This window comes from Lissotriton vulgaris, chromosome 12 (assembly GCF_964263255.1).
Source record: "Lissotriton vulgaris chromosome 12, aLisVul1.2, whole genome shotgun sequence".
NCBI classification, from domain to species: Eukaryota; Metazoa; Chordata; class Amphibia; order Caudata; family Salamandridae; genus Lissotriton; species Lissotriton vulgaris.
Window position 1 is genome coordinate 11,310,555 of NC_141700.1, and position 14,950 is coordinate 11,325,504.

Genomic DNA, 14,950 nt, shown 5'->3' on the forward strand with positions numbered 1-14,950 from the left:
GGAAGAGCTCTCGACGGTCAGACTTGTTTTTCTCGCTCCTTCAACCACTTCTTGGCCCGGGAGAGCTGAGCCTGCCTGGATTGGTCTGTTTGTTTCTCTTTGCCCCCTCGACCTCCCTTGCACTTTGTCTGAACAGAGTGCGGGCTGCGTCGCAGCTAATCACCGCGTGAACCCGCCAGCTCCATTCACAGCTTTCCTGTCTTCTTTATATTTGCATTGCGCTTCGCGGCCGAATGAAAATAAAAAGTGCTTACATACTAATGAAGGAGACAGTGTAACGCTGCATGTAAAAGATCCAGTCCTGATAAGCGGTCACAAAAGGAGATAGGGCGGTAATAAGGAGGGACTAAGAGGCCTTATTATGAATCAGAAGCCAGCATTTACCAAAGACAATGACACCAGCCAATGAAAAATATGGGCAGGGCTTCCACTCCACTTCTAAAACACACTACTACAATATGCCTCGCAGAGCGAGCAGTGCATGCGCTCTGCAAAGCTAGGCTGGACCTAAAAACGATTTGTGCCCTGACTGTGACTGTCCTGAGTCCTCAACCTAGTCCACTCGAAAGACTCACAGGCTTATGATTCGCTGGGAAGAAGTACAAGATGCTATCTTGCCCCAGTATTGGAACTTTCATAGATTCCCATGCTTTGTATCATTCCCCCGTCGTCAGAATGGAAGCCTCGGTAAATAAAAAATACCATAGCATTAAGTACAAAAGAGAAAACTAGGCCTAGGCCTCATCTCATTTTGTAGCCTATCTGCCTCTTTTTGTAAAAGAGACCAAGAATTCTGTAACAACCAATCAGAACTGCCTCACCCCTTAGAACCCTCCTGAGAGAGCCTCAGATTTTCTACCGCACGTTGTGCTAGGGAGTCTCCACTGAGCTCTGCCAGATTTTTTCTTCAACTTGAATTCTTTGACTTTTTCTTCAAATTTACAATGTCTGGCAAGGAGAAGAAGGCACTATTTAGAGCTTGTGCTACTTGTTCTAAAAAGAGGCTGTTTGTGGAGGACAAGCATGAGGACTGTATCTACTGCTTGTACCGGACCACAAGGCCACAGATTGTAAGATCTGTAGGACTTTCTCGACGAAGACCTTGAGAGACAGGGAGGGCCGCCTGTTAACTTGGCTGCAAAAGATGAAATCACGTAAAGAAGTTATTTCATCTGACGATGAGGACTCTTCATCAGCTGCGTCCTCTAGAAGATCCAGAAAGAGGGGTAGGTCATCCCCTTCTACTTCTACTGAGCCACCTGTCAAAACCTTATAAAAGACCTCTGATAGGTCTGAAAAGGTTAGTCCCATTAAATCTCCTCACCGAGGTCAAAAGGAGAGGCTGGGACAGGCTGCGGAGTCAGATACCGCAAAGAATGTGAAAAAAAACATTTCTGTTACTTCCCCACCATCTCAGAAGGAGAAGGAAGGCAAGAAACCTTCTACTGTTCCTCAGGAAGGAAAGCCTGACCAGAAACCACGTCAGTCGACGACGAAATCAGCAGGTACGTCGACGACCGTTTCAAAGAAAGATCAAAGTTCTCGAATAGCTCCGTCGACGGTTCCGTCGACGGTGGCGTCGTCTACGTTTAAAGTGCCTGTTTCCTGCTCGTCGACGATGGTGTCTACATTCTCAACGTCGACGGTTATGTCAGCGAAGGTAGTGTCGTCGACGACGGCAGCTTTAATAGTGATGACGACGAGCTCGTCGATGACTCCGTCGACGATCAATCCACGGTCGACGACGAAAACTCAGTCGACGAGATCCATTCCTCCGTCGACTGTCCCGTCGATGATTCTATCGACAACGATTACGCCGACAAGTCCGGCGACGACGAGGTTGACGATCCAAAAACTCTGCATTTCCTTAAAAAGGCAACAAATAACTCCTGAGATGACCTCTCCTAGACGAGTAACACCTTTGCCTCCCACTCTGTTGTTCGATGAGTCTGATGACGAGGGTGATGATGGTCCTTATGGGGATGCCTACAGCCCATCGGACTTAAGAGTAAAGTGCCAAGATACAGATTCGGAGGAATACTACGATGCAGGACGCCATTATGTCCAACAAGACAGGCCTCCACAGAACTTACGCCAGGAGATGGTGGCAGTGCCGTCTTCTTTAATTACGGACTTGCAGTTAATGTTACAGGATTATAGGAAGAGGTTTCCATTGCAACCTACAGTACAACAGGAGCATCCTCCTTCTCCTCCTATTCAGTCTGCTTCTGCGGTGGCAGTGACACCTGTGGTTTCACAAGTTACGGAACCAGAAACCAGAGAAAGTTACCAAGAGCTGGTGACTGTTCAAGATGACAATGTCTCCTCTGATGAGAATCTTCAGGAAGACCTTTCTCATGATCCAGATAGAGGTTATGATGATGATGACCTTCAGGATCCGGATGCACCTGTGCCGGATACGGCTACCTCCCCTCCAGCTGATATTGGAGGTTTCCATAACCTTATGGAAAGGGCGTCTAAGAGATTTGGCCTGCCGATTACTTCTGTTCAGACTGCTTCCTTTATGACTTTAAGGAGCCCTACAGAAAGTCTGTTCGGTCAATCCCTATTATAGAGCATGTATGGTCAGAAGGCATTAAGGTCATGCAAAATCCGGCAACAGTCATTCCTGTTCTTCCCCGGCTGGAGAAGAAGTATAAAGCGCCAGAGGGCAGTCCAGCTTGCTTGATTGGACAACCAAAACCGGATTCCGTCATTTCCCAAGCGGCACAAAGCAAGTCTAAAAACCCATTGACGCGAGGACGGGACGAATGGACGGCCCTCCCGGAGAGGCTACAAACGACGGCGGTGGGCTTCACCTACCTTGGCATCTTTATGACGCTAGAGAGACCCACCTCCTATGACAAGAATGTCGTACGAATTATGCGTAATTTCATAGAAGATGCGAGCAGGTGGAGGCTCCTTCCCCTCGCGCTTCTAGGACGTGCGGCTATGTTCAAAATGATAACGCTGCCCAAGCTCCTATACGAATTTCAAAACTAATACTACCCCCTCCCCCGGAAGGTGTTTCAGGAACTGAACTCGGAAGTCTGCACTTATCTTTGGCTCGGCAAAAGACCTAGAGTGGTGCTGACAACTCTACAGCGACACCAATATAATGGGGGGATCTCACTTCCCAACCCAGAGGCCTACTATTGGGCAGAACACCTGGTGGCCATAAATGACTGGTTCCATGCCTTGCTAACCACCCCACATACGCATTAGAGCGGTACACGATGGGTCCCCACCCATATAATTACTACCTGTACGGGGGCACAGGGAAAGGGCGGCTGCTGCCAGCCACGAGGCTCACGCTGGGGCTCTGGAGTAAAGCGGAAAGGCCATTGGATGGGAAAAGAAGCTATCCAGGCAAACGCCCATATGGCACTGCACCTGGCTGACTAAATTGAATAAAAAATGGGATGACATAGGTATCTCGACCCTGGGAGATGTGATTAAGAAAGGGGCTCTGAATTCGTTCACAGCCCTAAGGGCGGAATTTGCACTGCTCCCCACACAGCACTTTAGGTACACTCAACTGAGACATGCGTGGAGGGCAGAAGAGATCACAGCAGACGAGCTGCCTGAATGCTCGCCCCTGGAGGGCCGCCTCTTACAGGAACAAATTCCGGAGAGGGCAGTGTCCTTTCATATAGGACCCTTATGAACAACATGCTGGACAGGATCAGTACCCTGAGTACTAAATGGGAGAATGATGTGGGAGAAATGGAGGAGGTGGATTGGGACACTGTGCTTATGCATCCAAGGGAAGTAGCAAGGGAAGTAGCAAGGGAAGTAGCAATTTAATCCAGGCTGAGGCTAATACAGTTCAATATCCTCCACAGGACCTATCTGGATAGAGTGCGCCTACATAGAATTGGGAAAATAGGAGATACAAAATTTCTACGATGCGGACAAGAGGGAGGGGACTTCTACCATATAGTATGGCTATGTTCAAGGATTCGGGTTTACTGGTTGGGGATTCTGAATGAACTAGGCAAAGTACTGGAAACACCCTTGCCGACAGATCCAAAACTAGTACTGCTGAGCATGACAAATGACGTAGATCTCGCCCGACCTCTGTTGATCTTCCTAGTCCTGGCTCTGGTGGTCGCCAAGAGGGACGTGGCAAAGTGCTAGGGGCAGCCGAACCACCGCAGCCAGAGGAGTGGCAACGAGGCCTAGACCTATACATGGCAGCTGAAAGGGTCACATACAAAGCACGGGGATGCCCCAAGAAATTTGGTAGGGTCTGGAGTAAGTGGAGGAAATATAGAGGCATGGATGGGGGGCTGTGAGGGAGGTGGGAAGAAGTCACATTCAGAGGTAGGAGGGGTCAGGGGGCACTTGGATAAGACACGCCAGAGTGAAATACCACCAACAATGTTTGTAATGAGGGGTGGGAAATTCAGTGATGTATCGTTGTTCTGGATGGGGATGGGGAAGGTTTACCGCTGATGACATGTCTGTTTCATTGCAATATGAAAAAATGCAAATAAAAACGTTTATATAAAAAAAAAACATCGACGCCACTTACAACACCGCCAGACAAAGAAGGGAGACGTCTGGACAATGTGGGCAAAAGATTCTCTACCATGGTCAGCTTACTAGTTCGAGCTTCTAATGCTCTTGCCATCTTGGGCAGGTATGATCGCCAGATGTTGTGTGATTTATCCCCGTTTGTGGATCAGCTTCCAGATGCAGCGAAAGATAAGGCCAGGAAAGTTCTGATGGAAGGAGAGCGTTCCTCTTCGGAGGTGATAGACTGTGCTATGGATATAGCGACTACTGCTTTTCGTGCCCTGACGGGTTCAGCTGTGTTAAGGCGCTGGGGCTTGCTGCGGGCAACCTGGTTTCGCCAGGATGTCCAGAACAAAATTTTAGACTTGCCATACGATGGGGACATGCTTTTCGGAAAGCATGTCGATGAAGCCCTTCAAGGCATCAAAAAGGACACGGACACTGCGAAGTCCTTGGGGTCATTGAACTATCGCAAAGTTCCATTCAAAGGTCCGAGAGGGAGAGGTTTTTCCTCATACAGAGGTGGCAACCAACAGCGGTGCTCATCATATTCGCAATCCTCCCAATCTTACAAACCCCAATACTCCAATCAACGCCAAGGCCAGTTGGCGTCTTTCTCTCGCCAATCACAGAGAGGGCGCCAAAATTGTCAATGACAGGATAACTCCAAACGTCAATAGCGGCCTCACGGCTCTTTCTGCTGTTCCTACCCCTCCGATTACATCAGTGGGGGGCAGGATTTCTCATTGTCTAAGCAGTTGGAAAGTTATTACATCGGATCAGTGGGTCCTGAATATCGTTCAGATTGGCCACACGTTGGAATTTCAACATCTTCCTCCTAACAGAGCTCCAGGTGCCAACGAGTGGAAACATCTGGGATTGCTACGTCTCGAAGCCCACCAGCTTTTCATCAAGGGGGCAATAGAACCTGTACCTCTCTCACAAAGGGGGACAGGGTTTTATTCCAGGTTCTTCATGGTTCGCAAAACAACAGAAAAATGGCGCCCCATATTCGATCTACGGGAGCTCAACACATGCCTCATCAAGCTATCCTTCAGGATGGTCACTCTTCTGGATATTCTTCGTCTGCTAAATCCAGGAGACTACATGGCGACTCTGGATTTAGAGGATGCTTATTTCCATGTGCCTATCCATCCAGCTCACAGGCAATACTTGCGCCTCACAGTAGGGAAGAGCCATTTTCAGTTCAAAGTACTTCCTTTTGGTCTCCGGTCTGCACCAAGGATATTTACAAAGGTGTTGTCTCCAGTGGCAGCATTCCTCAGGAAACAATATCTGGAAGTTTTTCCCTACCTGGACGACTGTCTGGTCAAGGCTCCATCTTTCTAGGGAACTTCCAAAGCCATTTCGACCTGCATTCAACTGTTCAACCACCTGGGCCTTCGGCTCAACAAGGACAAATCGGTCCTTCAACCATCCAGGTCAGCAAAGTTTCTGGGATCCATTCTGGACACGAAACACTGCAAGGCTTACCCAACGGAGGAACGTCAAAGCAAATTGATGCGATCGGCTCGCCTCTTGCTAAAGAGGAAATCCCTATCAGTACGGTTCTACAAGTTCCTGCTTTTATCGATCTCATCCTGCATACCATTGATTCCACATTGCAGGCTGCGAATGCGTCCACTGCAAGAGCAGCTCGACAAACAATGGTGCCAGGTGGAGGGCTCTTTCGACGACAGGATTACGGTAACCCCAGCAATGAAAAAAGCATGCGGCTGGTGGTTGGTGAAAGACAACATCGCAAAAGGATTAACATTCACGCTTCCTCCGTCTCCCATGGTTCTCACCACGGACGCCTCGTTAGAAGGCTCGGGAGCGGTTCTCCAAGAGCTGCACGTGAGCCGTCACTGGGATCCAGTTCAACGCAAGTGCCACATCAACCTGTTAGAACTCAAAGCCATTCGGTTAGCCTTGCAGGCTTTTTTGCATGAATTCAGAATTGTTCAGTGCTGGTCCGGATGGACAACACAACGGCCATGCACTATATCAATAAGCAGGGCAGGACGAGATTCTCTCCAGAGAAGCTGAGTAGATTTGGGATTGGGTTATTCTTCACAATATTGCTCTGACAGCGGAACACCTCGCAGGTTCGCTCAATAGAACAACGGATGCGCTGAGTCGTCAAAAATCGTTCCGTCACGAATGGGAGTTAGACCAAACCATTCTGGACCATTCTGGAGGAGGTGTTCTCGGTCTGGGGGATCCCGACCATAGGCCTGTTTGCAACCCCGAAGAACACCAAATGCCGATTCTATGCAAGCAGGGATCACCATCCGGGGTCCCTGGGGAACGAGCTTTCGATTGCCTGGTACGGCGCATTCTTTTACGCTTTTCCTCCGATACCCCTAATCTCGAGTTTGATCAGGAAAGCCAAAGTGGAGCCGTGCAGAATGATCTTGATTGCACCGGCGTGGCCCCGACAGTTCTGGTACACAGAACTCCTCCTGCTGTCTCAGGACCATCCAATTTGCCTGCAGCCGGTTCCTTCTCTGTTGACGAGGTCTCAGGGTCAAGTATTCCATCCGAACCCGAGCTCGCTTCACTTGACAGCGTGGCTCCTGAGTACAGGGAATTTCAGAATTTGAACCTCACCAAGGAGTGTAGGGACATCTTGTCTCAAGCTCGAGCTCAAACTACGAACAGAACTTATAGGGCAAAATGGAAGAGGTTCTGCCTCTGGTGTCAGAAACAACATCTTCACCCTTACACTTCTGCTCCGCATCAGATTTTGCCATGTATCCTATCGCTGGCTAAATCTGGATTGGCTCATTCTTCTGTTAAAGTTCATCTGGCAGCCATCTCGAGGTTCAGACGGACGTCTTCAGGTCCTTCGCTTTGGTCCGCTAGGATTGTCGAGCAGTTCTTGAAAGGCCTGTTCAGAGTTTTTCCTCCAGTCCGCCGTCCTCCACCTGTCTGGCAACTTAATTTGGTCTTGGCTCAGCTAATGAGAGCACCATTTTAACCCATTCACAAAACGGACCTTAAATTCCTGTCTTGGAAGCTAGCTCTTCTGTTGGCATTGACATCGGCCAGACGGATTAGTGAGCTCCAGGCGCTGACAACCGTGGAGCCCTTCCTACAATTCAAGTGGGATGTCTTGATCCTGCGGACAAATCCAAAGTTCATCCCGAAGGTTCCGTCTTAGTTCCATCTGAATGAACAATTGATTTTTAAGTCTTTTTTTTCCCGCGACCTACTACTCCAGCAGAGAGGTCCTTACATTCTTTGGACGTTCAAAGGTGTCTAAAGTTCTATTTGGAGCGCACGAAACCTTTTAGGAAATCCTCACAACTGTTCGTCTCCTACAGTGCCGCTGTCCAAACACAGCATTTCTCGCTGGATCTCCAGTGCTATTCAGTTCTGCCATCAAGAAGCGGGCAAACCGCTCGAGAGAAGAGTCCATGCACATTCCACAAGATCAGTGGCTTCGTCAGTGGCTCTATTTTCAGGAGTCCCTATCAAGGACATCTGCAGGGCAGCGACGTGGAGCAGTACGCATACCTTCACGAAGCACTATTGCCTGGATTCTTCTACGAAGAATGATACAGCTGTTGGACAGGCAGTCTTGAGGAATCTTTTTCAATGAGAGGTGAGCTTTCCCTACAATCCCTCCTTCCTGTGTTGCACATTTTGTATCACTTGTGATAGTCCTTGCTAATGTAACAAGTATATATTTATATATTTGATTTTCCAATGTGAGTATCTATGTGGCAAGGTGGTGATATTCTTGTAACAAAATGTGCGTTTAGGACTTACTGCTAGCTACTCTGATACAAATGCTTGGGAATCTATGAAAGTTCCAATACTGGGGTAAGAAAACAAGTTACTTACCTGTAACTTTGGTTCCCCAGTATTGGTAACTTTCATAGATTCCCATGCGCCAAACCTCCTCCCCTGGGAAAGCTCAGCCTTTTTCCTGAGATAGTGGCTGGTGCACAACGGCTACGAAAATCTGAGGCGCTGAGGCTCTCTCAGGAGGGTTCTAAGGGGTGAGGCAGTTCTGATTGGTTGTTACAGAATTCTTGGTCTCTTTTACAAAAAAAGGCGGATAGGCTACAAAATGAGATTAGGCCTAGTTTTCTCTTTTGTACTTACTGCTATGGTATTTTTTATTTACTGAGGCTCCCATTCCGACGACGTGGGAATGATACAAAGCATGGGAATCTATGAAAGTTACCAAAACTGGGGAACCAAAGTTACAGGTAAGTAACTTGTTTTCATATCCTTACGCCAAGACATGGAACTCCCTCCCCATCCACCTCCGGCTGACACAGGACCATCTCGCCTTCAGGAGACAACTCAAGACCTGGCTGTTCGAGCAGTAGCGGACCCCTCCCCCCAAGCGCCTTGAGACCCTTCCGGGTGAGTAGTGCACTATGCAGATGTTATGATTTATTGATTGATTGACTCCTGGGCAAGGCACCAGGAGCCAGTAGGGTCCCAGGTGACCTGCTGAAGTCTCTAGTGGACCGGTGGACTCCTGCTATCAGCCTGCAGGTTAATGCGGCTATCTGTGGACCCCTACCCGAAGCCTGGGGCTAGCCAGTAATAGTCACAGTGTATAAAAAGGAGACAGAACTGACCCGGCCTGTTAGAGGCCGACCTGTCTCGTGGATATAGAAATGAAAATCATAGGGAGAGTCATCCTGTAGAGAGTGACTAGCTGGACCAATGATAATAACGTTCTTTTTAACCTACAATATGGGTTTAGGCCCAGAAGAGGAGCTGTAGAGCAGAATTTAAATGTATGCTTTTTGATCTCCAAATGCACAGAGGCTTGCAGGGGCTCGGTACATTTGGCCTTTATGGATGTTTGCTCAGCCTTTGAGAAAGTTAACAGGGATAAGCTCTGGGCTGAGCAGGTGTCCATGGGGGTCGAACCGGCTCTTTTCTCTTTTTTGAGAGATCAGTAATGGCCTGACAGGTGTGGTTACATGTGGAGTGACTGGGAATGCCACCCAGCCATTTAATGTAAAAAGAGGCGTTCAACAGGGCTGTATCCTCGCCCCTTTCTTGTTACTGTACATCAATCGTGTGGAAGGGGTGACAACCATCAGCGGCCTTGATCTCCCCAGAGTAGGTGTAGACCGATTCCTGTGCTTTTATGTGCCGATGATGTGGTATTAATCGTTCGCACAGCCAGAAGCCTACAGCGGCTTTTAGATTTATTTATTGTTTTTATGGACAGTATAGATTTGTCCACTACATTTAAAAAAATCACACATTTTATGGTGGTTGTCCCTACGAATACGAAAACATCCAGTTTCTTAGCCCAGGAATAGAGTTTATGTAAGTTGGAAAACTTTTCCTACCAGTGGGTTTTACTTAATTCTACTGTTACTTAGCAGCCACTGATTATGAAAAATGTAGGGAGCTTAAAGAGTGTGATTGCCGGCTTGAATGAATTTGCTAGTCACCTTGGACGCAGATCCTTAAAATTGACAGATGGTTGCAAGTCCAAAGGCATCCATAATGTTACTTTTGGGTATGAGATTTGGGGTTATGCACCTAATGATCCAATTCGGGTGACAGAACACAGGTTTTTGTGGGGTCTTTTGGCCTTGGGACAAGGCATCCCTTTCGAAATTATACATGAAGAACTGGGCATGAATTTTATTACGGATTGTATTTGGCTTCGCCCGCTTTTACCTTGGTGCTCAGTTTGGTACAAGGAGTTAAATTTAATCAGATCACTTCTCTGGGGTGTTTGTCTCTGAGTGACGCATCTCACATACCATGGTTCCACTATATAAAATCCACCTTCAAAGATCTAGGGAGACCCGGTTTCTTTTCTGATCCTGAGGGCATTGGGGGGGAAAAAGAACTCGCCTGGGTTAAGCAGGTCTTCGCCCATAGGGTGGCAGCTGAACGAGAATCTTCTGCTTTAACCAAGCAGTCGATGAGTAAATACATAATAGCAACATTTGTTAGTGGGATTGAGCCCCATCACCTTTCGAAAATGCCCAACCATCATTGTCATCTTTTGACTTATTTTAGACTGGGCGTATTCCATCAGCTGATGTTCCCAAAGGGGGGTCTGGTGCAAACCTTTGAATTGCTTCCTTCTACATGCGACATTATATTATTCTATGATACCCTGCACTGAATGTTTATTTGCTCCAGACTCACTTCCCTTCACCATAAGTACATAAGGCCCCTTTTGTTTCCTCTGAATTGTAGACAGATCAGACCTGCATTTTTATATTTGCAACTGTTATCTATATCTAAACTGCGTTTTTATGTATCGTGGTTTCTGGCTAGTGTTTTGAGTGCAAGTTTTGAGTCCTTTTTGTCCCTTTTTCCACAGGTATCATTCCTGATATGTGTTCTATCTGACACTTCACCTCTGCACTAAAAACGTTGTTCATTGTCGTTTGTGGCATGTTGAACTCCCATACTTACATGCTTTTATGATGTTTCTTTTTGTAAAACTATGTATTGATTTAAAATATTTTACTTTCGATGTTTGTGGTGTAGTACTGAAATGTATCCGTGTATGATTTTAGCTTCAAGAATGATGATGTTGTTGCACCGTATAATAGCCCAGTTTTGCGTTGGGCTGGTTGAGTTAGGTGGAGTCCTAAGTGGTTAAGTAATATGTTCTAGTGTTGTGATAGTTTCTCACCGTGACATGCCTGCTTCCCAAGCAAACCACGAATTTGAGTGTGTGCCTTGTACATGTAGTTTCTACCAGTGAGTGGATTGGATTGCGTGTGTGGCCAGTGTGGGATAGAAGTCCATCCCTTCTTGAAACTCGCAGACATTGAAGATGTTGAGATTAGACTAGAGGGTGCAGAGCTTGGGCTCAGGCTGTAACAAAGGACATATTTTAGGTGCAGAAACCCTACCCAGGGACTCATGGGGCTTGAATGTAAAAGGATTGGTGTTTCCAGTCACAGGGAATGGTCATGTGTCTTCAAAGCAGACTTCTAACTGGACTAAAAGGATAAAGGACTTGTTAGCTGTAATGTGTGCTCCACTGAAACCGTCTATTCCTGTTCTCCTAGATCTGGAATGATTTCATGAACCGTTCAGGTGAAGAACAGGAGAGAGTCATTCGCTTTCTGGAGGAGGAGACACGAAGAAAGCCAAACGGGAAGCTGGGCCCCAAGATGGAGGACAAAAGGAAAGGTTTGTATACTTCCTTGAGGGTGTATGGGAAGTGAGGGTAAACCACAGCAGGTCACTCAACCAAATCAATGTGATAGTTTATTATCTCTCTTGTCTTAAAATGGAAGGCTTTTTTCCAGTTTGTGGACCTCCACTATAGAGTTGTCTAAACTCTTACTGTTCTGTTTCCCTTTTTCATAGGCTAGACTGCCAAGATTCACTGCATGTTCTAAGCCTAAAAACTCGTAGTACAGATGTCACAAAATGGACTTAAAGCAGCGTCATTTTTTCCATTAGAAAATCGTTTTTGAATTTTGAAATAAAAACATTTTTTTTACTTCCTCCAGCCCACTTTTTCGCTTTTCACTTTCTCTAGAGAAAGGAGATTTATTTTTCCCAGGACGGCCATGCCATAATTCAATGTAGGTAACATGAAGCAATATATCTTTGGTAGGACGAGGAGGTGAGCTGAAGTTGATACTTTGAAATATTTCCTCGGTGAAAAGTGTCCTCTCATCCCAGTTGATCTCTGGTTGTTTCGCAGGAACAATTTGAGAGGAGCCCTACCTGCTTGAAATGTTTCCCTTCATACAATTACGAGATGGGTTCATCAGCCTGGCCGCTAGCTATTACAAGCCTTTCTAGAATAGAAACTTTTACTTGAAATGTGGGACTTTAGTTAAGATTACTTTCAAAACATGATTATGTAGTTTGACCAACATGGATTAAGACGCGCTCGCTTTGTGAGCTCTCTTCCCCTCTGTCCAGTTTGCGGCTGGTTAGTGTCTCTAGAAGGCCAAAAACAATTGTGTGCCCATCTTTTGACTGAAGGATTCCTGCCTAAGCTGGCATGGAACATAGCGCATCCTCTTGAATCCAGGAGCTTCATGGCCCAGAGACTGGTGGGTCAGATTGCTGAAACCTTACTTTTCTGTGGAGAGAACAGATTGGGCTTCGCTGGACATTGGACTTTTAGTTGATTTCTCTAGAAGTATTGCAGTTAACTGAATGGCAATAACATCTGTATTTTTGTTTAAATATGCATTGCATATTCCCACCCGCAAGGTGTTTGTGGATAGTTTGTGTATTTAATTGTATTATTCTGTGACCTTAAGTGTTCTTGGCACTTTTTGCATTGGAAGAGGCATCCTAAAACGTCTAAACTTGTTGAAAATGCAGCTGATCACAAAATTCTGCGGTTCAGGAATAGCTAGGTAGAGTAGGCTATGAAGGCGGGAAACTGTACTAAGTGGCAAAGAATGGGAGCAGGCACTGGAATTCCCCTAGCTTGTCTCTAGAAACGCTTGCTTTAAAAAATATACAATTCTTTATGCTTCACTTGGCCTACCTGACCTCTGCACAATTAAAATGGTATTACCCCAAGGTGCAGATATAAGCCATATGCTTTGGGCACTCAATTCACTCAGTTCTACAGTAGGTAATGTGCTTTAGGTATCTATAAGCGCAGGAAACAACAAAAAGAGTGGACGCGCTTCGCAGCCTTGGCGCTTTTTGTGCTCATACTTCAGTTGGAAATCCAGGGTGGCATACACAGTGGCAGCTTTGCATAAACATTGCGAAAATGGGGGGGGAAGAGGAAAAGGCCCTCCAATATGAGGAGGTTCGCAAACCTGCGTAAGCGACCTATTTCCCCCCAAATGGGTTACCCGTCTCACTCACTTTTTGCAGCACCTGCGAAACAATGACCCCCTCCCCCCACCCCCATGAACTACCTTCACTTCACATTATACTCCGGTTGCTCCCTTCTCGAGTCTCTGCACTCAATACCCCAGTTTCGCCTCACTGACCCCATGCACCTTTTTCTGTGGGCCATGTCTCCCTGCCCACGATAACCCCTTACCCAAGATCACATAGGACCCAGGAAGCTTACCCCACACACCACCATAATCCCCGCTCTGATCACTTACCCACGTATACTCAGGGGTCCCTTCCACACTAGACCCTGCCTGCCACCGCCACCTCTTGTGGCCCTCTACCCCCAGTTCCAGCCTGCCCCCAGTTGGGTGCCTTGCAACTACATGGCAGAATCATCTGCTTGTGTCCGCTGTTCAAACTTCAGAGACTCTTTATTACCATGCAATGTGCTTAAGTATTGCATTTTCTAAATCCAGTGCTTAATCAATATGTGCACTAGGCCAATATGTTCTTTCACACGGCCCAACTGGCTGCCTGTATTAATCCTGTTGTGACACCCAATCAAAACATTTACAAAAAACATGAAGGAGGCGAAGGTCCAGCAGGGTGTCATTCTTATATAAATAGGATTCTATGGCCTGATCTTGGATGCTGAGAGACCTGTGGTGTTTGAGGCGCCATCTTACTGTTAATAACACTTTTCAAGGTCACCAGTAAGTAGTGAGGGGGCATGCATTGATTTATTTGGAATAATACAAATGTGACTGAAATGTCAGTTTGCAACTTTATCATTTGACTTCAAGCTGTTCCCACCATAGGTCCATACTACATCAGCCAATGTAATTGCTTCATAACTTAATTCGCTGTCCCAGCCAGGGTTGCAAAAATTCAGAACCCTGATAATTTATTTGTAAAAACACTTCTTTAGCCTCTCGGGCATCATCGTGAACTCCTTAAGATCTATTCAAATCTTTTCAAGCCCAGATACCTCCAGGCAGCTTCTCCTAATTTGTTTTTCTATATACATTCAGAACATTTTCTCTGCACACTGAGGCTCAGCCGTTGTTTCAATGTTTTTATTTGTTTATACAAAACCGACAACTTCCATGATAGCCTCTTTTACCAGTTTGCACGTCTCAAAAAAAGACCAGGTTTAAATCTTGTAGGGCCTCTTGCAAACACATTCCTGTGCCAGACCCCATGCCCCCCCCCCCTGTGTACCCCCCCCCCCACCACGAGGTATGGCTGGGGTGCCTGAGGTCGTAACACGACTCCAGGACCTGAGGCGACTGTGTCCAGATGAAGCTGAAGGACACAGGAGACCTTACGGCGAAACTTGAGTTGTCAAACTTCAGACGACACCACGCCATGACCACTCTTAAGTTGAAAGTGATGCTTCTGTGGCAGATCCTCTTCGCAGTTCAAGTCAATGTGCCACTTGATCTCACTTCTGAATTTCTGAAGTGCAGATGCTGAATCTGGTTCTTGGATACAACCCGAATTTCCTGGTCCATCGTTAATGTTGCATCAGATCGAGGTCCATAGAGACCGCCGCCAGATTGACCTGCTGCATGGTGAACTGTCGGAGGTATTGTTGTTTATTTTTTGTCCCAGCAAGTTCTTGTATTGGGCATTGTTAGAG

At 46.7% G+C, this 14,950-nt stretch overlaps 1 protein-coding gene across 1 annotated transcript in view; it reads left to right on the top strand.

Annotated features, from left to right (window-relative positions):
* R3HDM4 (R3H domain containing 4) overlaps positions 1-14,950 on the top strand; it is a 236,759-nt gene that overhangs the window by 115,806 nt on the left and 106,003 nt on the right. Inside the window, exon 4 of the mRNA XM_086946720.1 lies at positions 11,550-11,673. Within this exon, the coding sequence (XP_086802846.1) occupies positions 11,550-11,673 (124 nt within the window). The remainder of the gene's footprint in view (positions 1-11,549; positions 11,674-14,950) is intronic.